The sequence below is a fragment of the Aedes albopictus genome, unplaced genomic scaffold (assembly GCF_035046485.1).
Source record: "Aedes albopictus strain Foshan unplaced genomic scaffold, AalbF5 HiC_scaffold_578, whole genome shotgun sequence".
Taxonomy (NCBI): Eukaryota; Metazoa; Arthropoda; class Insecta; order Diptera; family Culicidae; genus Aedes; species Aedes albopictus.
Genome location: NW_026917396.1, coordinates 1 through 25,000, shown reverse-complemented (window position 1 = coordinate 25,000; position 25,000 = coordinate 1). Strand labels below are relative to the sequence as shown.

The following is a 25,000-nucleotide window of genomic DNA, read 5'->3' as shown; positions in this document are numbered from 1 at the left end:
CTATGGGTTATAGGGCGGGGCGGGACATTCGAGCCTACTCATCAGTGGAAAGGACTTGATATGCTAATCGGTTTAGCAAGTCTACTGGTAGACGTATCGCCCAGCGAAACAACGCAGATTGGCCACGGCCCGGGGGTGCGTTGATTATAACAGAACAGAACAGAACAGAACAGAAATAGTTGAAAAGTGAACCATTACTTTGCAATAATTGAAAGAGAAAGTGAACAAAGAGAGCCTCTCAAATGCAGATGGGACCTATTGAAATGTTTGGCCTGATATAGCATATTGTACTCCATATTTTTCCTTTCGACTGTCTTGATATTTTGAAGAACAATCCAGTTCTCTAAAAATTAACTTGATTCTCCGAATTTGCATTTGCACTAAGGTGTTTTTAATGATTTCAACATTTTTTATCACTAAATACCAAAAATTATCTAACTTTTTATCACATTCGCTTTCTCAAAAAGTTATCTAAGGAATGCCTTGATCAAAATCTGGAAAAAATCGATAGGAGCATTTTCAAAACATTTTTTCTGACATCAAGTTTCTTCAGTGAATAAAAATTCAATCAACCCGCGACAACAACGACAATGTCGCAACCTGCATTTGTTGCGACATAAGATTGTCCCAACTTAAACATAATAGGATAAAGATCGTGCACCACAAGTTTAGAGATTTTTTAGCCTTGCATTGCGATTATCGAGCGGAAACTTCGAATCAGTAAACACTGCAACGCCACTGAACATCTATCATCAAACATTTAGGATTTTGGGTTAGCAGTAATTGATTATTCACGAGTTGAAAAGTACGCAACAAAATCAGCTTCCGTTTTGTCTGCAACAAAAATTTTCTGGCCAAAGGCTACGCTTCCCATACAAATTTCGAAAATTTTGTATGAACAAAGGTCTACGAGGGGGGAAGGGGAATTAGATGGCCGAAAAAAAGTCTGCGTAGTTTATGGACAGCGCCTTACGACTCTCAAACATGTTGTAGTTTGCATTTAGTTATTGCGAAGAACACGAGGTTGCATTGATATTTATTTGATCCAGAAAAGTGGGATATTTAACGTGTTTCTGACGAATATCTGAGACCAGTAAAGCCCTGGCAGAATCTCTACGGATTGACAATGTTTTCATCCAAGGATCAACTGGCAGCGGTTTTCGTAATTTGGCAAACGATACGATTGTACCAAGGTACGCGTATGAGAGTATACCTCAAAAACCGTCGATACCGTTATTGTAGAATGCAGGTTCCGAACTCCAAATTTCAATGCACATTTATAGGGTTCTGGCAGAATAGAGGCCCATGAAATGCAATCCCATTTTGATTGACTACTTTCAGGCCATTTCGTGCAGTGGTTAATAAGTAGATACTAGAGAAACAAGTGGTTAATAAGTAGGTACTAGAGAAACAACCCTGACACGGACTTCAATCTATAGAACTCTAGTAACAAAACCCGAATTGGGGTGCCCGATTAGGATTCGTTTACCTAAACAAAAACAAGCTATGAATGCAGCAATAAAAACTGCGAACAAAGGGCATTCAGCCAGGATGACTGATGGACCCAAACCAATAATAAATCCTTGTCATCCTTTGATCGGAAGGTTTAATCGCAGATTTTATCTTTAGGTTCTGCGCTAATTGGTAATGTCTCTTATTTGTACTTTTGTAAGGTTCTATGTGTCATGTGGCATGGTAATCCTCCAACGTGGCGTCTAGCATTTGTAGAGTTCCATGTTGAATTTTTGTAACACTAGGGTCAATCAAGTTCAAAATTGATCACTCGAACCAAAAATTCGCCATAAACCCTTATGCACCCACTCTTCTTACCTGAATCCAGCTCAGCGCGCACGCATGGTCCCCTCCTTCGTTCTCGTACAGCACCTCGATATTGCCACTGGCCGCGTTCCATAGGTATACCGACGACCCCAGCGCCACCGCAACCACATTGTCCCCGCTCCAGTCCATCAGATTCAGATAGTAGTCGTTGATGATATCGGGCGCGTCCAGAATTCGCTCCGGCGCATTCGGAATGAACCGGGAACCACTCTTGGTGGACATGGGCGTTTTAACCGAGTAGACAACCTTCAGTGGATTCATGTGCCCTTCGGGAGCTGCCGGAGCCTTAGTCTGGTACGACAGAATTCGCTTGTTGCTGATGTCGCATCCTTTGACCGCTTCCGAGAGAATTTTGATCCGTTCGGCATGTTTGGGACTGCCGGAACCGTTCCCATTCTGTTGATTTTCCTCACTGTTTCCTTCGCCGTCGTTTTCCTTCTTGGCCTCTTGGTTTTGCTGCTTCACCATGTAGTGGCCCAGATCAAAGTCGGTGGTGGTTCGGTTCGGAATGAACCGATCGCCACCGGAGGGTTGCTTCTGGCTTGGCGTTTGGGACTTCCCGTCCTTTTTGGTGCTCGAACTCCCTCCCGGTTTTTTATTCGGGGTCTTCCCGCTCAGGGTCCCGGGTGGAACCGGCTGCTGGCCGTTACCGAATGAAACCGATAATTTCTGGCGGGATGTGTTCATCGAGCTGGCATTGAAGCTTGTAGATGCCGTCGATATGTCCAGCTTCTTCTGCCACCGTGGAGCAGGTCCTTTTGTCAGTTCGCCGTCCATTGTGATTATATTGTTCAGTTCATTGAGATAATTGAATTGTGACATTTTTTCTCTATTCCTACAAACATGAGTGTCAGAATCATTTCAAAAAATATGTAGCAAATACTTACCTAAAACAGATCACAAAAATCCTAAAATTAACGGCTAATGCACCAACTTTCGTTTGCAACTTTTCTGTGTGCTCTCCACGGACCACTTTTACCGCGCTAGGAAAGTTTGCTTGGAAAGTTCCCAACGCCTTTTTCTGGAATCAGAGCCACTAATGATTAGGACGTAACTAGATTCTTGAGCAATAACTTTTTATACTGCAATTACTTTTTTGTTCGAATATAATGCAACTTAGTAGCTGGCGTATGCTAGTTTCAATCCCAATAGTTTACTAAGTACTGCAAATAATTCACAATATATGAAAAATTATTATTTTAAACGCTTGATTTTTAAATTGTTACGGCCAAAATCATAAGTTGCTCCTGATTGACTTCTTCTTCGGTGAGCTTCAGTGCATCTGATTTTTTGAAAAGTCAACTGTGACATCGGTTCCATGCTTCGTTGAAAAAGGCTATGGGAGCGGCCACAGTGTTTGCGGCAAGCGTTGTTTTCATTCTTTTCACTACCGGGTGATAATCAACTGTCATTCGCCTCAGTTCGCAGTCAGTAGTGCTCGGTGTTTGTTTTGCTTCGAAGCGAAGTTGAATCGCTCGATTATTCCATGAAATTTGGTACAAATTAACGATTAGTGCATCAAATATGGAGCGGTACTGCCGAGTTTGCATGGCGGAGAATCCAGCGGAGCTGATTTCTCTATTTCAAATCCACGACAATGAGGAGGAAGTGATTGCAAACATGATCATCGATTGCACAGAGGTGATGGTAAGGCAACGGACGGTTCTTATTAGATAGGGTAACTGATCATGGGTTGAACCAGGTGAAGACAAAGGCGGGTTTTTGCTTGGGTTTTTGTTTTTTAATCTTGATTGCTAATTTTATACCATTTGAGGGGGAAATCAGTTTCGATTTTCTAACGTATATTTACTTGCAAAATTTTCTCAACATGTGTGAGTTTTCATTTGAAGATGAAGAAATATAATACTCGAATATTCACAATTTACTTTTAGGAACTTAAAAAAATACCGTTTTGGTCAACCGGTTTCGGTCTCGAAGTTGCCCATATACGGGACGATGTCCGACCTCGGACATCGTCCCATAGATGAACAACTTCGAGACCGGAACCGATCGACCAAAAAGGTAAATAATTTTTTAAATTAATTTTAATTAGGAAGAACGATAAATGTTGTGTTCCGTCTCGTGTTCGCGTATTTCGTGATCGTGAATGTTCTTACGTTATCACAATCAACAAATTGTTTGTGAACTGTGTTGTTTTGCTCAAACAGCATTAAATTAGGCAAGACATTATAATACCCACGGTTGACCCGATAAAAAGTGTAAACTAACTGGTTATCGTTTTCAATAAAAATTACAATTACCCACGCTGTTTGCACCATTTCATTGCAGAAATGGAGAATTTATCATCTCACCATACAAAAATCCAGCTCACTACTTTTAATACTTAACTGATTGCGTCCTATTGTAGTCGAACAATAAAGCTTTAGGCTAACGTTACAGCTTTGAGTGAGCGATTGAGTTTCGGGAAACAAAGGCTTCTCTTGATGGTATTCTGTCAACATGCCATTATTTTTTTATAATAAACAAGTATAGCAAAGTCTACTTGTTGGATTTAAGGACAAGGTATTTGGAGTACATAGCTCAAAATTTCTAGAGCACGGTTTTTTAGAACCGTTGAACGGATTTGGATGAAAATGCATCACGCTAATTGTTCAGTGGTTGTCAACAGCGTGATGCATTTTAATCCAAATCCGTTCAACGGTTCTAAAAAACGGTGCTCTAGAAATTTTGACCAATGTACTCCAAATACCAGAAGAGACGAACCAGCCAAGGACTGAAAGTCTCTCAAATAAAGATAAATAAATCAATCAATACAAATACCTTGTCCCACTTGTCCTTAATTACCGTTAACTAGTATATCTCTTTATTGTTGATATTTCTCGGTGAACGAATAAAACTATCGCTTTTTGCGTGACGTTTCGGCCTAATCACATTTTGGCCATCTTCAGACGCAATTTGATCGCCGCAGCTGATGCTACCTTTTATCCAGCTGGGAGATCACGTGAGTGGTACGTGATCTCCCAGCTGGATAGGAGGTAGCATCACCGACGTGACAGTGGTGTTTCAAAACTGCCCCCCCCAATTTAACGGTCGACCAGCAAAGCGAGCGAACGCTTCTGTCAAATCAGCGCAGGCACGAACCTTTTCCTATATGAATACACAGGGGTTTGGAGTCAAGTTATCAAAACAACGCGAATCGTTATAGAGGAGGCAGTAGTGTTCGGCTATTTTTCATCATGGCGTCGGGGACAACAAATTTGAATTTATTTGTTCTAGCTGTCACGTCGGTTCGTCGGTGGTAGCATCAGCTGGCAGCGATCAAATAGCGTCTGAAGATGGCCCAAATGTAATTAGGCCGAAACGTCACGCAAAAAAACGATATTGTTTTATTCGTTCACCGAGAAATATCAACAATAAAGAGATATATAAGTATAGCAAAATTTCTTCCATTTGCTGTATCTGAAAAAAGATCCTACTAGTGTTTCTAGCTTGAAGTTTATTCCTTCTGTGTAACAATATTGCACAGCACCTTTTTTCAAACGGCACGATTTTTTCTCAGCAAAGTAAATCATTCAAATCATCATAGATTGCATCATCAGCATACATAAATGCTTCCATTGCAGGTTTCGGATGACGATAATCTTCCTCAACAAATATGCGAAAAATGTCTAATCCGGCTCAATCATGCGTACGAGCTGCGCAAGCAGTGCCAAAAATCAGACGAAGCTTTCCGGGCCATGTTGATGACAGGAGCGTCATTTCCTAACGAAACTCAACAAAACACTAAATATTCAGCTGACGATCAAAAGATTGAAACTCTTCAGCCTAATCGTGTTGATGATGCAGACGATAAGTCAGAAAAAGAATTGATTACATCTGATCCTTGGTATGGGACACCGTCGATAGAGGACGAAGATATGACTGAGGCACAAAGTGTGGAATACTTAGATGAAGATGAAGACTACCATGAGTATGTCGGTTCAACAACAAAGATCAAAACTGAAGCAACTTCTGAGGATAAGCGTGATCACAAAGTGCGAATTGGTACAATTCCAGAACCTGAATTTGTCAACAAAATGGAAGAGTTTGACCATTACATTGTATACCAAGTTTGTGGAGAACGATGCTGCGGTTGTCACATGATTTTTCCAGACATCGACTCCTTGTCTAATCATTGCCAGCAGGATCATAACAATGAACAGATATCTACGGTGCGATCAAAGCTCGAGTGCGATACGTGTTTCAAGCGAATGGAATCCATTCAACTCCTAAGAAAGCATAAACAAGCTGTGCAAAATAACGTATTGTATTATTGCAAACTTTGCAGTTCTGTTTTGGAAGACGAGCTCAGCTTTTTGAAGCACATTCTCATGATGGAAGATCATGACGTAGTAGTTGACACTATCACATTAGTTGATAAGTTTGAAGAACAGCTATCGAAAGGATCTGTATGCTGTGGCTGTGAAATTATTTGTCGAGATGAATCTGATTTGAAGAAACATATCGCAGAGACACATTTTTCAAATACGAAATCAGTTGAACATGATGGAGATTTGGAATGTAGAAAATGCTTCAAATGGAATCAGCAGCAGCAAGAAGAGTTACTAAGGCACCAGTCTGAAGCACAACTTCGTTTATATCACTGCCGTATTGGTGATTGCACTTATTCGACAATTCACAAACGTCATATAATAAAGCATATAACTACGAATAATTCTCATCGGAATTCTTCTGGTAAGCCGGCAAAACCTATGAAAAAAGATCAAAAAGTAATCGAAGATGATGGTCGCTTTTGTTGCTGCTTTGTGCGGTGCCACGAGATGTTCGACGTTTACGAAGACCTTGAGAATCATGCAGAAACAGTTCATGAACTATTACGAATCCAGCACAGGCAGGATCGGGAGCATACGCAAGTCGTTTGCGAAATCTGCTTGAAGGGGTTTGAAAATGAACAAGCCTTCGATAGACATCGGTCCTCGGACAAAAATCGAAAACACGTTTGCGGTACGTGTGGAGCAAAATATGTTTCGAAATCTACGTTGGTACAGCATGAGCGTAGTAACTGTGGGAAAGTTGCGCAGTATCAGTGTTCTGAATGCGATAAAACGTTCATGTCGCTAGGTGGTTTTCGAAATCATCAGGAAGTACACAGTGCAAAGAGGTCTCATGTTTGCGACATTTGTGGCCGAGGATTTTTACGCAAAGGAATTCTAAAAGACCATATGAACACGGTTCACTCCAAAGCCAGGTTGTTTCAATGCACATTATGTTCGAAATCCTTCACCAGTAGAAATGTGTTCCAGTCCCATCAGATGACTCACACGAAGGAGAAGCCGTATCAGTGCCGACATTGTGAAAAGCGGTACTACAAAACCAGTGACAGAACCATGCACGAAAATCAAGTCCACCTGGGAATCCGACCGTTCAAGTGCGGTTTCTGTCCGGCGTCGTTCATAAGGAATCGTGAGCGGAGGCTGCACGAGCGTACCCATACGAAGGCTAAACTCTACAACTGCGATCAATGCTATGAAGGGTACAATAAGTTTTCCGAATATAAGGCGCACCGTTTCGCAGAGCATGGATTGGATACACTCAGGGATCTGGGTCCGGTGGCAATGGCTGCCGTCCACGGGGAACAAGAGCAGCCCGGTATACATCAGACTACCGAATGTAAACTAGAAATTGAGGTTTGTGATATGGCCGAATGAATGATGAAATTGCATTGCGTTATAAATGTTGTAGGAAATTCAGATAGTTTGTGGTTTTGGATTCAATTATGTCCGAAAATCTACCCTATATACCCACTACACGTAAGAAAATTAGCTCGTATTATATGTAAAATCCATCTAATTGCACTATTACAATCTACATGCGCACACACGTTCTGCAAGCAAGGTTACATATCCACTTATTCGCGAGCGGTAATGGCGGCGGCGGGCACAAATAACCGATTCGAATTTTGACGTTTCGTGGGGATCGCAATCGGTTGGCGCCATCAAACGGTGGGCAGAGGGGTGAGGAGGAGTATGAAACTGTTTTGACTTTTCCCCAAGAAACGTCAAAATCCGAACCGGTTGGACATGCCCGCCGCCGCCATTACCGCTCGCGGATAAGTGGATAAAATATATTTAACAGTTGGAAGTTTAATATGTGTGACGACATTAGGCTCTGCCATCAGGCTCAATACGTAACCATCGAGGAAGTTGTTGGCAACTAGGCTTTACGGGGCGTCATCAGAATCATCAATCGTTGCTCTCAAACTTTGAAGATGCAAATCACGAGTTCTTCTGCATAGAAATAAGGGCTGGAAAAATTGATCGTTTGTATGCTCGACTAAGTTTTCAGTTGGATCAGTCCACTGGAACTAGTGATTTGCATCGTCAAAGTTTCGAGGGTAATGATGATGAAAGAGACGGAAGATAGCAAAATTAACAGTGTCCCGTATCACCTTAACCGATTTATTGGCAAAATTAGTTCGAATATTGATATTCGACTATATTAATATTTCAAACATGTGGTACCTTGCAGGTATACAAACCTTGTAGTCAAAATGGGTAAATCTTGTTACATGGTAAATCTTGTTACATGGTTTTAACAACCGATATATCTCCACAGATTGAGTTTACGACGCTTCAAAGCTGGTCAGCTTTTGTGACGCTCGCGTCCCGTGATCTTCCGGGGAAAAAGCTCCAGCACGCAGAAGTCCAACGTACCAGTAAACGGCACCTCGTTTGCACCACGGAAACGCTAGGAGCAAAAGTTCACCAAATTCAACCAGAGGCATGCCCCCACTCTTCTGGATCCACCGTATTTGAAGATCTCGCCCATTCGCCCGCCAAAGTTGCTGTTTCGCTTGGCCCGGATCTGCTAATCCACTTATCCGCGAGCGGTAATGGCGGCGGCGGGCATGTCCAACCGGTTCGGATTTTGACGTTTCTTGGGGAAAAGTCAAAACAGTTTCATACTCCTCCTCACCCCTCTGCCCACCGTTTGATGGCGCCAACCGATTGCGATCCCCACGAAACGTCAAAATTCGAATCGGTTATTTGTGCCCGCCGCCGCCATTACCGCTCGCGAATAAGTGGATTCTGTCGGAAACCCGGAAAATTGCTTTTGGAATGATCCAAGCAATATCGATTTTGGAATGATCCAAGCAATATCGATTGTTTCCGTTTAAAATATATACATACCGTCTACCCCCGTTCGTTTGAACGGCACCTCATGCAAACCAACGGGGTTCATTTTTAATTTGAACGTCTAGCAACTCTGTTAGCATCGAAAAACACACTACTGGCAACCTGATTTGGTGTTTTATTTTGGTTCTGCGTTCCGTTTCACACCGTTCCATTACCAGAATGACGTTTGAACCATTTTTAGTTTGAACGATGTGCAGATTAGAGGGGGTCAAACTAAAAAGTGTTCAGATTACATGCGGTCAAACGAACGAGGGTAGACGGTACTCTTTTTTTAGCATGAAAATTAACCCTGAATTATTATTTTATTTCTGAAAAAAATATCCATAGTATTTATTTGTGAACACACATAAAAAGCAAGAGGTTGGCCAATAAAATGAAAAGGTAGAGACCTTTAATATTTATCTGCATTGCATGTAGAAACTAAGAGGGGCTAGAAATCTGGTTCTATGTGCAGAGCCAATAAAATTTATGGGCGAAGCTTGATTGCAAAAATCTATGTGCGCTGCATATACAAAATAGATGCGGATTATTTTTAGTGTACAAGATCTTCACTGCCGTTCTACGCCCGATTGTCCCATGTTATATGGCAATCACATATAACATGGGACAGTTATGCGTAGAAGGGAAGTTCAGAGCAAGGCTATTTCTTCAGGGTGATACGTCATACTAGAGGCAGTGTTATAGTTTTGCTATCTTTATTTCTCTCTTTCAAACGATTTGCCTCGCGATTTTGAAGATCGCACCCAGGCATTCAATGTTAATATTGTCGTCGCGCTTGAAACCCGAAGTTTCCTCACACCCGACAATCGAATTTTCTTAAAATCTATCCACTTATTCGCGAGCGGTAATGGCGGCGGCGGGCACAAATAACCGATTCGAATTTTGACGTTTCGTGGGGATCGCAATCGGTTGGCGCCATCAAACGGTGGGCAGAGGGGTGAGGAGGAGTATGAAACTGTTTTGACTTTTCCCCAAGAAACGTCAAAATCCGAACCGGTTGGACATGCCCGCCGCCGCCATTACCGCTCGCGGATAAGTGGATACGTGAATCCTCATGTCGGACATAGTGCGCTGGACAGCGGACCTGGCCCTCTACACGCAGAACAATGGCGCTTGTTTAAAACAATAAAACGCATGGTTGATTTTCAAACTGAGAATTTACTTATTCCAAAGTTATATTTAATTGTTTTCATTCAGAGTTTATTGATAAAAACAATCGATTACCATCATTTCATATAATGTCAAAAATTTCATTTGTTTCAACAAAATAAAAACCATAAACATGGTCCGAAAGCACTCACACATCTATAAAATGCTTACCCCAACATCGCCACAGCGAAGAAGGTGCAGCAAATCCATCACGCCAACTTCCAAGTGCAGCTTTGACCGTGATGGATAACGCGCAGGTACTCACGACAGCATCCACAAAAAGTTGATCGGTTTCGCCTTTTTTGTCTTTTTTAGTCGTTCTCCTCGCCATCCGCTTACCGACGATCTAAAAATAGATTTCCGAGCTGCTGCAGTTGCTGCCGTCACCAAAACAATCACATTCCGGGTTTGTTAGTGGCAAAAGTGCAGTCGTTTGAATCAATCAATTATTTCATGTTGAAAAAACAATATCTCTGTTTGTCTTAACAAACTGTCAAAAATTTCGACAAATGAAAATATTTGTATTATCAAACAAATGGAACAGTTCAGTTTAAACTAGAAATCAGTTTGTCGCTATAGTAAACTGAAAAATTGGTTGATTTGAACTAGAATTTAATTGTGTTTACAATTTATTTTTCTGCGTGTATCCAGCGCACTGTGCCCGACGTACGTCCGACACACTCTCTAAAATAAAAGCTCTCATTTTTGAGTAGCGCCCCGCACAGGGACTGTGTTGGAAACACATTTTTTTAAATTGCTCGCACGTTCACATTTTTGCAAAATATCAATATTTTTCGGTATTTGAAGGTGGTTTATAAACCCAGTGAGGTTGCTATGTCGAAATTATTGCAAAATACATGCTCATATGAGCGTACGAGCAATTTTAAAATAATGTGTGCTTCGAACACAGTCATGTGCGGCATGGATGTTTACTAAAAATGTGCAGGCCGAACACATTTTTGAGCGTAGCCGTTTTTGCGTGCACGGCTTAGGGGGAACATCGATTTTCGCGTGTCAAAAATTCCGATTTTCAACTGCACGAACAATAATAATAATTATTATTGTCCGTACCCTCCGTAGTGTAGTTTATGGTTGACCCGTGATTTTTTTTAACAGATGAATTTCAATTTAGTGTGTAAAATCAGCTGTGGTAATAAACTGTCAAAGTTTGTGTTGAGTTGAGTCAAAAGTTGTAAAACAACAACAGCGCTTGGTCGCGGTCGCAAGCAACATTTAAAATTAAAAATTAATCTGACTGTCCAACATGTTTACGGAACATAGCTGCCGGGTGTGTTTTGGTCCTCCGACATTGCCGCTGTTCGAACTGCACGATGGAACCGTACTCGGGCAGATGATGGCAGACTTTGCCGATGTTTTGGTAGGTTCCCATTGCAACAGTGGTGGTCTGATGTTGTCATCATGATGTTATGTTTTATGTTGAAGATCGCAGAAGGTGATGGAAAACCAGCATTCCTTTGCGAGGGTTGTGGACAAAAACTGAAATCGAGTGTGGACTTTCAGAGACAAGTTCGCGAGGCGGAAAACACAATAGAGTCGGCGTTAAGGTAAGTACTTACCGTGGGTTGCCCTAATTCCGCGCGGGTCCAAATTTCGCTCAATGATAATATTTAGAGATCATTATCGTAAAACTAATTGTGCAATTGTCCAAATTTCATTTTAGCCATACTATCTATAGTGTTATTTGGACAATTCAACAATTAGTTCTATGATTATGATCTCTTAATATTATCAGTAAGCGAAATTTGGACCCGCGTGAAATTAGGGCACCCCACGGTACTGTGTTATATGTATGATTCAATTACATGATTACTATTACTTTCAGAAATGCGGCGGACGACGATCAAATGCCGAAGAAAATCAAACTCGAATTTGCTCATATCGAAGAAGACGTGTATGAGTACGAGTTTTTAGATGAGAACACAGACGAAGCAGCTAAAACTGATTGCGGAGAAAACCGTAGTGCTCCACCGGGGTCACCCGCAATGAGGAACGAAGAGTTGCTTAAAGTACTGGAATCGTCTGACAACGATGATGGCGATGAAGACTTATCTTTCGATGAGGAAATGAATGACGAAATAACGCTGGAAGATGAGCAGAACAAATTTCCGTTTTTAATTCCTTCGGAAGAGCGAATCGCTCAGCGATTGAAGTTTGACAATTTTGAATACCTGGAAATCGATGGCGATCGTTGCTGTGGGTGTAGTTTCATCGCTGAAAATCGAGATGAATTGATGCAGCATTCGAAGGACAATCACTCGCAGAACTATTATGCAGACAGTGGATATACTTGTCCTACGTGCTACCGCAAGTTTCAGAGCCAGGAAAAACTGGCAAACCACATTGAATACTACTCCTATAGTGATGTCTTCTTGTGTACGATATGCTATGAATCCTTTGTGCATAAAAGCCATCTAAAAGCTCATCAAGAATCTTGCGCGTCACATCAACAACAGAACCAGCCACATAGCCCCACGTTACCATTGCCTGTCAGCCAAAAGGCTACCCGGCGGAAGAGAACCACTTTTACCAACCATAGACCATTACAAGTAAATCCTACCGATGAGGACCCTCGCAGCCATTTCTGTTGTTTCGTCCGTTGCTGGGAGGGTTTCAACACAGAAGAAGAACTCCTATCGCATGTACATCAGGTACATGAAGGGAAACGGCGCGAGAACGAACTGGCTAGCTCCAAACTCAACCCAGCTACAAAATTCACCTGTTTGGTATGTCAAAGGACATTCGATACCGAGAAACAGTTGCACGTTCACATATCCTACAAACAAAAGCGCGAAGAATACATTTGCCAGGAATGTGGCAAAAGTTGCCATAAACCAAGTATTTTGCGCGATCACTGGCAAAAGGAACACACTAATCTAGCACCGGAGTTTGCATGCGACATCTGCGGGAAAGCATTCTGGAAACTGTCGGTGTTGAAAAATCACCGCAAAATCCATGTTCCATTCGAGAACGTACCATGTAGCGAACCGGGTTGCGAGATGGTCTTCCGGGATACGTTCCTTATGAAGCGGCACTGTCGGAACGTTCATGGGGACGCCCCATGGCACTGCCGGTTCTGTCCGAAAAGGCTACGCACCAAGGAGGCAATGGACATCCACGAACGAGTTCACACCGGGGAAAAGCCGTTCCCTTGTCGGGAAGGTTGCGATCGGAGGTTCGCCCATGCTACCGATCGTGTGCGCCATGAACGATCGATGCACACCAGCGAGAAACCGCATAAATGCGCCCATTGTAAGGAGGCGTACGTACGCAGAAGAGAATTGGTGATACATCTGCAGAGGCATCACAACGGAGAGGAGAACTAAGCTTAAGGTAGGTGAATAAATGCTTGCTTAACAAAGAGTTAAATATGATGTATGGATGACCTCCTTGTTAGAACTAAAATTGATCATTTGAACGATTTTTACGATAATGTTAATGTCTTATCAACATTTCGCTAGTGGATATCAATGGAATCCCCTACAGTACATGTTTAGAAATATTTGTTTGGAATCATATGCATTGTACCCTGATTTTATAGAAAATAATAGATGAAAAATGATCAACTCAGATTACGGTACCTACTTCGAAGATTCTGCACTGAAGGGCGTTACTTCAAAACATGGCTCGCAGAAGTCATAATCCTTGTAGTGTTCAGTGACGACAACCTACTATTATGCATTTTAAAACATTTTATGACGTTCACATAAAAAAATCATATAGAGACGCATCAATCTAAGACATTTTATTCTGACATTTCAACGGTAAAGAACTCACCCGGTTCCTCCACTATTTCCGAAGCCAACATAGTCTCGCCTTCTACGTGCCGTTCCATGTGCTTCTTGAGTGTTGAATTCTGGCAGAATCCTTTGCCACAGATGGTGCAACAGTACGGCCGTTCGCCGGAATGCGTCCGCTCGTGGATCGTGAGGGTTCGTTTTCTGGTGAATGCAACCTCACATACGCTACACTTATACGGTTTCTCACCAGTGTGGGACATCTCATGCCTTCTACGATCGGAGATGTGATAGTAGCTATTGTCGCAGAAGGAACATTTGTATGGCTTTTCTCCGGAATGTATCCTGGTGTGTATACGCAAATGCTGGGAAATTTTGAAGCGGGCCGGACATGCATCACACTTAAAGGGTTTCTCCTCCGAATGGCAAGATCGTACGTGCTCCTCCATGTTTCGTTTCCTGCTAAAATTTTTGTCGCAAAATGAACATTCAAATGGTCGATCCTGCGAATGACACACCTGATGATTCTTGAGATGCATTTCACTGAAAAATCTTTTCTCGCAGTGACTACATTTGTACGGTCGATCTCCACTGTGCTTCGAACGATCGTGTACTGTCAGTAAACTACGACTAACGGTACGAAATGGACAGTGGATACATGAGAAATGTTTTCTATCTACATTGTTAGCACGAATGAATTGATGGACTTTCAAATTCTTCAGCGAACCAAACGATCGGAAGCATATATTGCACACATGAGGTTTGTTCGGAACGCCATGTCGTTCTTGGTTGTACTTTAGTTTGTGTGCATGCTTTTCCAAAGCGTGTGCTATCAACTGTTTCTCGTCTGGAAACACATCATGGCAATGAGTTACGCAACAATATCGTTCTTTTGGTTGTGCTGCACATTTATCTTGTGTGTCCAATGTGATTGTTTCAGGTTTAGTTGTCTCCTCGTCCTCTTTGTGCTCCTCAAACTGTTCTATCAAATGGTTATGTTGGTAATGGTTAACCACATGCTCAACCATTTCATAAATGTCTTCGCAATTGTTGCATTGAAACAATTCCATGAATCCTTTTCCTTGATGAACTTCCAACTGTTCTGCGTTGTCGAAAGACTTCGTGCAAATGAAGCAAGTAAAATGAAGTTCGAATGTTGAGGTATCAGTTAGAAATGTGACCTTATGGGCTTGTTCGACATGATCGCGATGTTCTTCCTGGCTGTACAGAATTCCTGAGCACAAGCAGCAACGAAAACTCATCATTTCGATCTTGCTGTAGCAATCGGTGGATTGTTCTTCATTTGGCTGACTTTCGGCGGGAAAAGAACAACTAGTTTCTTCCTGGCTCTCCAATACTTCCACAAACATAGAAGGTTTCACTTCGCTGGGTTCGCTTTCTTCAGCCACAATCAGTTCACTTTCGGAGTCTTCCACCATCCGAAGTAGACATTGTTCCGAGTTGACGCATTTCCGACGGAAATTGAAGGTTGTGATTAGATCGTCAAGGCATGGTGAGCATATCTGCTTGGGTAGTTGGTCGTTTTTCGATATCTGGAAGGAATTCAATGAAGAAAGGTAAATACCGTTTTGATTTGAGCAGTGTTGCATTCAATCATCTCATTCATTTGAATAGTATTTAATCAACAGATCTGTTCTGTCATTTTGCTCCTAGTCAAGTTTAAAACGATTTCAGTCAACCAGTACACTTTTCAAATGAGAAGCCATCCCTTGTCAATTGAATAAATTGGACATATCAAATGTAGGATCAAATGAAAGTGATAGTTTCTTTCATAAATTTGTCCCTCAATTTGTCAATTAAACGTACTTTGCTTTGAATGCTTTAAGTCAGGGGTTTTCAGGCCTTTTGTCTCGCGGTGCACTTTTTGTCGACAAACTGCCACGCGGTGCACTTGATCAAAAGTATTAAAAGATGAAACTTGCAGCTTGTCAGTGTACTCTCTGATGCGAGCTTAATGTTCTTCGCACGTCGCAGTAATTTTGACAATGAAGACTTGTGATTATTTTTTTTTAACTAAATTCTTATCGAAGTTATGATCTCGTTTATGATATATTTAGTTTCTGGTTAATATCCAAATCGTAGTGGATTCTTGGCAAGATTGTCGACGAAGCCCTGTGTTGATCGCTGGATCCCTAGGTAACTGGTATTTTTTTTTTTTATCTGTATTAACGAGATTTTTAGCCCTGGGCTAGTTCATCTCGGGACCCACGCTTTACTTCCCTTCCGAAGGAAGAACTCACATTTTGCGAGTTTGTCGGGAGTGGGATTCGATCCCAGGTCCTCGGCGTGATAGTCAAGTGTTCTAACCATCACACCAGGTCCGCTCCACATTAACTGGTATTATTTTTAGTCAAATATTCTTTTTCAAAGATATCTAAGGAGAATCTTAAAAAAATCGTTAAAAACAGATCGGTTTTCAGGTTATTCGTGGTAAATTACCTCAATGATAATTAAAAGATCATTGTGCTAATTCTTAGAAATATTAACTAAAATTTGGAATATGTTCCTCCAGAACTTACGATATTGGGGATATCCTTGATGGATTGATTATAATTGTTCCATATCTTAGGAGCCCCTTGGCATTCTTAGGGAATTCACTAAAGAATTCATTATACATCTGTCTGCTTGCCGAAGAACCTCGCTGCTCCCATTTTCTTCAAGGTTTCCTGAATTTTATATTTGAGATACAACAGTAATACAACAGTGCTATCAATAATCCATATTGATGGTCGATTTACTAATCTAATATTTTTCATCAAGCTTGTAGCCTGTTCAAAACTGTCGCGGTGCACTTGGCAAGGCTTTGCGGTGCACCAAGTGCACCGCGGTGCACGATCTGAAAACCGCTGCTTTAAGTTTTTACGTCTAGTTCACACATAACTGGCTGAATCAGGAAAGGCCAATACATTAATAGCGAGTTGTTTTCTCTGCAGTTGGTCGACCCAGCGTCCGACCGACCGCGTTCAGCGCAAAACGCATGCTGGGTTTGCTGGTCGGTGTGTTTGCCATGTGCTTACTTTGCTTTCAAATGTTTCAAGTTGTTACGTCTGTGTGGTAATCTGATGAAATTATCGTTAAATAAAACGACATTTTGCATCTGAAGATGCTTATTATGGTAAACGTCTGTGCGAACCAAACCTAGACCAATAATTGACGTCCATTCTAGAACGACCCGCTTTTCTATTTGCATATTGAAATTCACAGTCCTGCCACGTTCTGCATTATCTCCTTGGGTCACCATTTAGCCTAGCGGAAGGATCTTTCGTCTTTTTCATCATCAGTGCGAACGACACTTTGACGATGCAAATCTCTGGTTCCAGTGGACTGATACACTCAGCCAAATAACCTTAAGGCTGCGGCCAGAGTGGACGCGTCACGCGACGCGACGCGGTACGGCGCGTTTTTGACGCGGCTTCCAACGCGACTTGATAGCCACAGTGAACGCGGTGCAACGCGTCTGTTCGTAAAGCAAACTGAAAAGTTTTCATAATTTCCTCCACCTTTACACATGAACACTGACCATAACTATTTTATTTAATAAATATTTTATTAAACTCACCATAGTTATTTTATCTTTCAAATTACAACAAACGGTGAGAAGTTTTGTTAAGATTTTTTGGATATTGGATCACTTCACACCATCAATGTATAATTTCCAACTCGGGTTGCAGGGACAGTTTGTGACAGGTTCGCCTTGACAACCAGTAGCACACAATCAAAGCGAGCTGTCTCCTCTCTATCGGTTTAAAAGCCATAGCATTTCAACAGTTTTCTAGAGTTATCTAATGAAAAATTTCCAGGAGATATGTGATTATTGTGCTCAACCTAAAATTAAAAATGAATAATTTATCTAAATTTACCTTCAACTGCTATTTATTTCAGATGATTCAGAAGAGGTATACATTTGGGACAATGGTGATTCCCTAACCTCAAATCTACCCGTCCTACAGGCACAAATTTTGAAATTTTATGAACAAGTGTGCTTGTAGTCAGAGCTACCACAGGGTTGTATACGTATAAAATGGCACCCCTTCGTTTATTTTTAAACAGCAATGCAATGGAACAAATTTGTTAACTCAAAAATAGTATATTTTTATTTTGAAACAATTTTTTAAGCCTACAGCCCTAGTAGAATACTTCGAGATAGTAAAATAAACGAGAGGGTGCCAACCGTTTTTGTGCATGAAACATGGGTAGGGGTAATGTGAAAGCTCTGCTTGTAATGAATGTAGAATGACAGATATTTCGATTATTTCCGTTAAGTCTTTAGTCATAAATTTGAAGGAATTACTGATTTTGTTTCGCAGAATAGGTGAAAAGTGAGGTTACGAGACGCCACCGGATAATAAACATGTGGTATTATTCATGTTTATATTTTTACATTCACATTTGAATGCATTTGAAAAACAATTTCGTAAAATTAGCGCCATGATTTGGTAAAAACGGACGAAATCCACACAAAAATACAAAATTCTCCGCGCGAACCGCGTTACTTCCGCATCAAAAACAGTGCATGCACTGTTTTGTCGTGCGTCGCGCGGCTAAACGCTTTCCGCTTCGCATCGTTCCGCGCGCACTCTGGCATGTTATGATTGTTTTCCCTGTATTCTAATGAACGGAGTTCTGCCGCGCGTCGCCGCGCGACCTGTCAAATGCCGCATTGCACCGCGCCGCGCCGCGTGACGCGTCCACTCTGGCCGGCACCTAAGATTTCCATAAGGCCCAACTTATGAAACGGCCTTTAAATAATTCATAATGATTCGGATGAGTTTCATAAGGTCACTCTATGACGTAGAATCGTCTCACAGCTTGGCTTTTATTCATGTTTAGCAACATGGTATTCTCAAGCGTCGGTAGCCGTGTGGATAAAACACGGGCTCGGTGATCCCGACGTTCATGGGTTGAATCCAGTCTGCTTCTTTTTAAGATTTTTTTGTTCTTTTCATAAGTCTATCTTATAAAATTTGTCATAGCAAGCACGATCAATTTTCATAAGGTATTCTTATGCCATCCATAAGAATTAGTTATAGCAAATTTTCATAAGGTATTTCGATGAATTTCGCTAGTTTTTTTCGTGTACAAATGATTAAATTTTCAGCCCCTTTTATGCAGTAGAACTCGAGATTTGCATCTTTTAGATTTAAGAGCAACAATTGGGTTCTTTAGGGGTATCCAGATTATTCCATAATCGGAATCTCCGTCCAAAAAATAGTCGAAATCCAAAATTTCATCATTTTTGGTGCCCGGGAACTATTTTTAAAATGCATTTAAAGTTTGTATGGGGAAATTTTTTTGTTCGGGATGAACTGTCATTTTATCGATTGAACTGTCATTCTAGCCACAAAAATAAAAACTGTTTTGTTTATTTAACCATCAAAACAAAGGTATTGGAACGCAATAAAATCACGTTATACTCAGAAAAATGAGCTCTTTCTATTGGCGATTAAAAGTTGAGGTTATGTCGTGAAAATTTGGAAGTTTGAAAGGGAAATACCAGTTCCCCATCAGTTTAATCATTAGTTTTTTGGTAAATTTATCGATAAAATGAATTTTTCTACCCCGATCCCACATTGAATTTTATCTGAAACGACTCAATCACTAAAATACGAAATGGGATTTCACAAAATTTAACCTCACTTTAGAAGGCCAATTAGGATATAGAAAATAGCAATATTTTGTTCACTAAACAACCCAAATTGATGATTGTGATGACGCTCCGTAAAGACTTAAGTTAAAATACACAGAAATAAAAACAGCAGCATACCTGCATCCATGAAATACGTTGCAACTTACCTTCAAGCAACAGTACTCCCCCAAAAGGGCCGCAATCGTATCTCCCATTTCCGTCTCGTTGAACACCGATACGCTGCTGTGCTCGGTTCCCAAGGCAGACAGACAAGTCCTGCACAACTCATCCATAGTTTTCACATTGATTTAGACGGAATTTTATAGGTAAAATTGCAGACAAAATCTGCGAAATCGCTTCCTCTGTTTGTCAACAACAAAACACCACAGTTGATTTTGTTGACAGCGCAGCTGATCGAACGAAAGCCCCTTCTGTAAAACCGGCCCGCGCGCAGTTGACACCCTCAAAAAGTGACGCGTTCCTCTCCGCTTATAAAGCTTATTTTGCCACACGGTTCGCTGTTGTTTGAAAAAGTTTCCGGAAGTAAACGAAAGCGATGGACCAATATTGTCGAATTTGTGCGCGGAACGATCTTCGTCCCGGTGAGATGATTTCGCTGTTTTGCGAGCGGAAAGGCGAAGTCATTGCCAACATGATCATTGACTGTGCCGATGTGATGGTAAGTTTTGATTTATAAAGCCTTCATTTATGTCTCCTAACATCGATAACCATCCCTGTGGTGATTTTTCTGTACCTAGGTTTCGCACGACGACAATCTTCCGGACAGCGTGTGTCCTGATTGCCTAACCAGATTGGTTGACGCATTCACCTTGAGGAAGTTGATCCGTGACTCGGAGGAAATCCTACAAGCCGTAGCCATCCGGCTGAAGGCCGAAAAGGCTGGCGAAAGCCTGAGCGATCCCCTACAGCTGGAACCTCCGGAGGAACCATTGGAAACACCAGTGAAGGAACCGCTACCGCTTCCAAAGGAAGTCGCCCCCAGTAAGGGTAAAATTACAAAATACCCTACCAAAGAGCAGATCGAAAGTATCGAAACGTTCGAAACGTACAATGTGATCAAAGTGAGAGGGGTTCGTTGTTGCGGTTGCGATGAGATTTTGCCATCCAAGCAGGATCTGGTTCGGCACAGTAGGCTGGAACATTCGCATCGGGCTGGAATTCACATTAGCGATGGGGTACGTACCTAGTTGTTTCATAACAGAATGAGTCATGTTGGGTAAATCATGTATTAGGTAGTTAAATATTGAGCACTTTTTCGACTTAAATGTTAGCAAAAGCAGTAACAGTTTCGTAAGATTTCCGCATATCATTTTGTTGCATACTGTTTTGTATCGCAGTATAGACTTGGACGACAATAATTCAATGCTTCTTGCAGGTATTCCAATGCCAAACGTGCTTCGTGATCTTCCCCAATCGAATGAAGCTGCTAAACCACACGAAGAACTACGATTCCAATGAAATTTACCACTGTACCGAGTGCGACATCCTCTTCGACATCCGATACCGTCTGGTGCAGCATCAAAATTTGAGCAAAGCGCACCAGATCGTTTCGTACTCCGTGGAAGATCAGGGTAACGGCAGTTCTAAGAAATCCAAGGACCGGAAGGGCGGTAAGTCTCGCAAACGCGTGGCCAAAGAGATGGCCTACCCGGATGGCGAGTTTATTCTGTGTATTGACGAAACTCAGGAGTACCAGATCATTCATATGAGTGGGGAACGGTGTTGCGGATGTGGGATGGTATTTCACGACTATCAGGACCTGATCGACCATTGTGGGGAGGTACATCCTCGGAAGGATGATGACTACATAGGCTTCGAGTGCAATTTGTGCTTTGAAAGGTTCGAACAGGTACAGTCGTACAACCGGCATAGGACATCACGAGTTCAAAAAGAAATCTACTACTGCAAATTTTGCGACGTGGTAATTGATATAAAGTTTCGTTTTGAGCAACACTTGAAGACGAGCGTTGCGCATCAATCAGCGCTTGACAAGGCGGGGATGAAATCAAGCTTCCCCATAGATGAAAAACCTGCTTCGGAACTTCGTACTTTGGAAAGAAATATCGAAGTGCTGGAAATTGATGGAATCCGTTGCTGTGGATGTGAATTTGTCTGTAATACTAAAGAAGAGCTGGAGGATCATTCCGAGGAGAGGCATGGATTCGAAAGGGATAAGTCCGGAGGTTCCGAAGAGTTTGAGTGCGACATCTGTTTCAAACGATTTTCGAAGTTTGGACAGCTAACATGCCATAAAAATCTAGCCCTGCAGAAATCACTGTACAAATGCAAACATTGCGATGAACAATCGGAAATCAAATACCGCATCCTACAGCACATCGTCGAAAGTGAACACAATATTGAAGAACAAACAGAGGAACCAACAACCGATCTAGGACAACCAAAGGTGTTCTACTGTTGCTTCGTAAGGTGCCCGATAACCTTCGAAGATCCGAACGATCTGTTGGATCACGTGGAAGAACAGCATGCTTCCAAAAGGCGAGAAAATGCCCGAGAACGGGAATCCAACGCGTTCATCTGCTACGTGTGCCACAAAAGTTTCAAAAACGAAAAATCCCTCCAGAGTCACCAGTTTCCGAAGAAAACGGAAAATCCACATGTCTGTGGCACTTGCGGTACGAGCTTCCTTTACCTTTCGGCATTGATGACTCACGAGAAGATGCATACCGGAATAAAGGAGTATAAGTGCGATGTGTGCGATAAGGAATTTTACGACGAAAAAGCGCTTAAGCTACACCAGGTGTGCCACAAGGAGGAGCGACCGTTTGTCTGCGATATTTGTTCGAAATCGTTCCTCAGGAAGGGCAACTTAAGGGTAAGTAACTCACATGTCTCATTTAATGGTGTATTGAATTCTAATCAGATTGCGAAACGTTTGATATAAATTTATATGGCATAAGTTCGTATATTATAATGGTCCTACCTTGACACCTTGATACTATACTTTAATGGCTACAACAGACTGTTCCTTAGTTTTAGCCTTCAGTTTCCTGTAAGGTTTAGGTTTTCCAGGTCTTTAAAACTCTTCAACAATTTCAAACACATTATCCATTAATCACGTTCTCAGCACTAACACAACTTAGCCTGCCACTGACTCTACCTGCAATCAGGCACTTTGTTTTGATCGAGTTTATTCTTAAGCTTATCTTCTTTGTCTGTCCGCAAAGCTGAGAAAGTGTTTTTGAATGGATAATTTGTTCATTATTCTAATTGTAGGTTCATAAACGTTGCCACTCGGATAACATTTGGGAGTGTCCTCATTGTACCAACAAATTCAAAACAAAACAATCGCTAACGCTTCACATCCGAAGCCATACCGGCGAGAAACCGTTCGAATGCCGGTACTGTACCAACCGGTACAGCCACTCCACCGACAGGAACCGCCACGAAATGGCTGCACACACCAAGGTGCGGCCGCACAAATGTCCCGACTGTGACATGACGTTCATTCGGAAGCGGCAGCTAACGCTTCACGCTAGGACCCACACGGGCGAGAGGCCTTATACGTGCCACATTTGCGACCGCACGTTCGTCCAATCGACCTATCTGAAGAAGCACCTGGCCACGCATGCGAAGCGAGGAACCAAGCTCAAGGAAACGGAATATTTGATCGAACTTTTGCCGCCAGAGGAGTGCGAAAAGGAATTTGAGGTTGTGGAGATGGTCGAGGGTGATCAGATGATGGAAGAAGCGGAGTCGGGGGACGATCAGTTGTGCGAAGAAGATGATGCATAATAGTTATGTTTAAGTCTACTGATATATAAGGATCTTTGTTTCTAGAGTACACAATAAAACATCATTCGGAATAAGTAAGATGCGTTTTGCAATAGATGACATCACCACGTTTCTACCCTTCTGACATAATAATATTTTGTGTAGCGCTGAAAATCTCCAGTAAAAAAGATAGGAAATAACTATGAAAATATATTTTATTGAACTATTGACGCATACAGTCATGTTGACATTACATACTTCCTTAGCTAAATAATGTGTATTAAATACTATGTGATATAAAATAAATCAAATTGAACTTAAATCTAAAAAAAAGCAACATAAAGTTACTTAAATGATGCCGTATTACAAGTCAAAAATGCTATTACTCAAATTACATCAAGTCATCTTAAGCTTTCCGTGTTTGTGTAGCACAAAAAAAAACAACTTTTGTCTTAGTTCTACTTCTTGCCGAACCGCTTTCGCATCACTCGCACGATGAATGGCGTTGCGCCCAGAGTAATGCTAATTCTAACCGGTGCAAATACTTTATGGATTGCATAAGCGATCACGAACGTGCTGGCGCCGGTGCCTGCTTTGCTGGCGAGTGCCGAATCCCCCCATCCGAAGCGCTCCAACAGGGCCACCATGTCTATTCCGCTGTAATGATAGAGAAAGCCAGAAAAAGGGGAAAATTACAAACGATCTCAGCGTTCCTTAACCTTGGTTACACTTGATAACATTGACCACAACCACAACAAATTTCCGAGGAAAGATACATTTTTAGCTTCAATGAATCTGAGAAAAATCAGGGACAATCAAAGTATTTCAATTTTCCTGAAATACCTTCAAGATTCTTCAAAGAATTCTTCTAAAATAGTGTCAAAGATTGAAAATGGAAATTAATAAAAAAAAACTACCTAGACTGTAGATCCATGGTCAGTGGTCACGTTTTCCCAACGTCTTTTACCTTTTTCTTTCGATTTCTTCAAAATATCATTTAAAAAAATCCGAGAAATTTCATACATTAAAAATTATTCATATATGGATATTTTCAGATTTTTTTTTTCATCAGCTGACGAAAAGATTGTTGCAATAAAACTTCATGCAACACCATCTCCTAGAACTTCATTTTCAGCTTCGAAATCTATCATTCCTCGTAAATTACTCTCTGAACCAACAAGCAACATTTCATCCGATGAATTCTATCGGCTACAAACCTAGAGACCAACAGATAGCAAGCACCCAAGGAAACCAGACTGATTCCCACGTGAAACACAATCACGGTGGAACCATATTCCTTGACTGCTTTCTTGAGTTGCTCTTTACGTGTCAGGGGGGGCTCGCTAGAGGCGGGTGACGATTCCGCTGTCGTCCCCGATGCCTGTTCCTCAGTCGATTGTTTAGTAGCATTTTTTGGAATTTCTTTAGCCAATGCGGTATGATTTAGGGAAAAATGCCTAATATTACCGTTAGGGTTACTATTAAATCCTGCCAATGACTGCTTGAGCATTAGTTTGTTATAGCGTTCGAGCAAGCCGAATGTACCTTCTTTCTGGGGCTTCCTGTCCCCACCGTAGCTGGACCAATCCGAGCGCACTTCCTTGCGGAGGTTCATATAGTGGGACGCTTGCAAGTCCTGGGCCAGGAATTTTCCCTCCTGGGCCCAACCGCCGCCCGGCATGTTTAGATGCGTGAATTTG

General features: G+C 41.7%; 6 protein-coding genes across 6 annotated transcripts; 3 read left to right on the top strand and 3 right to left on the bottom strand.

Annotated features, from left to right (window-relative positions):
* Positions 1-1,830: 1,830 nt before the first annotated feature.
* LOC109406524 (cell division cycle protein 20 homolog) lies at positions 1,831-3,093 on the bottom strand (the record flags this gene model as incomplete). Its single annotated transcript, XM_062843825.1, is given in 2 exon segments — positions 1,831-2,674; positions 2,727-3,093. A coding segment is annotated over 1 exon segment (831 nt), but the record flags the coding sequence as incomplete, so codon positions are not given.
* Positions 3,094-3,235: 142 nt separating this feature from the next.
* LOC109406514 (zinc finger protein ZFP2-like) lies at positions 3,236-7,550 on the top strand. The gene is made up of 2 exons (XM_019679602.3): positions 3,236-3,486; positions 5,424-7,550. The coding sequence occupies exons 1-2, from the start codon at positions 3,364-3,366 to the stop codon at positions 7,506-7,508; spliced, it is 2,208 nt and encodes a 735-aa protein (XP_019535147.3). The 5' UTR covers positions 3,236-3,363; the 3' UTR covers positions 7,509-7,550.
* A 3,836-nt stretch (positions 7,551-11,386) lies between these two features.
* LOC109406520 (oocyte zinc finger protein XlCOF6-like) lies at positions 11,387-13,526 on the top strand. The gene is made up of 3 exons (XM_029863997.2): positions 11,387-11,523; positions 11,589-11,710; positions 11,989-13,526. Exons 1-3 carry the CDS (start codon positions 11,410-11,412, stop codon positions 13,487-13,489), a joined length of 1,737 nt encoding a protein of 578 aa, XP_029719857.2. The 5' UTR covers positions 11,387-11,409; the 3' UTR covers positions 13,490-13,526.
* A 367-nt stretch (positions 13,527-13,893) lies between these two features.
* On the bottom strand, positions 13,894-19,847 carry LOC109406522 (zinc finger protein 260-like). The gene is made up of 2 exons (XM_019679615.3): positions 19,715-19,847; positions 13,894-15,453 (listed from the first exon to the last, which is right to left on the bottom strand). Exons 1-2 carry the CDS (start codon positions 19,838-19,840, stop codon positions 13,909-13,911), a joined length of 1,671 nt encoding a protein of 556 aa, XP_019535160.3. The 5' UTR covers positions 19,841-19,847; the 3' UTR covers positions 13,894-13,908.
* A 242-nt stretch (positions 19,848-20,089) lies between these two features.
* On the top strand, positions 20,090-23,395 carry LOC109406513 (zinc finger protein 585A). Its single transcript, XM_029864149.2, has 4 exons — positions 20,090-20,226; positions 20,306-20,743; positions 20,944-22,401; positions 22,803-23,395. Exons 1-4 carry the CDS (start codon positions 20,104-20,106, stop codon positions 23,319-23,321), a joined length of 2,538 nt encoding a protein of 845 aa, XP_029720009.2. The 5' UTR covers positions 20,090-20,103; the 3' UTR covers positions 23,322-23,395.
* Positions 23,396-23,497: 102 nt separating this feature from the next.
* On the bottom strand, positions 23,498-24,996 carry LOC109429677 (protein FAM210B, mitochondrial; the record flags this gene model as incomplete). Its single annotated transcript, XM_062843826.1, has 2 exons — positions 23,498-23,957; positions 24,518-24,996. Coding segments are annotated over 2 exons (678 nt in total), but the record flags the coding sequence as incomplete, so codon positions are not given.
* Positions 24,997-25,000: the final 4 nt, after the last annotated feature.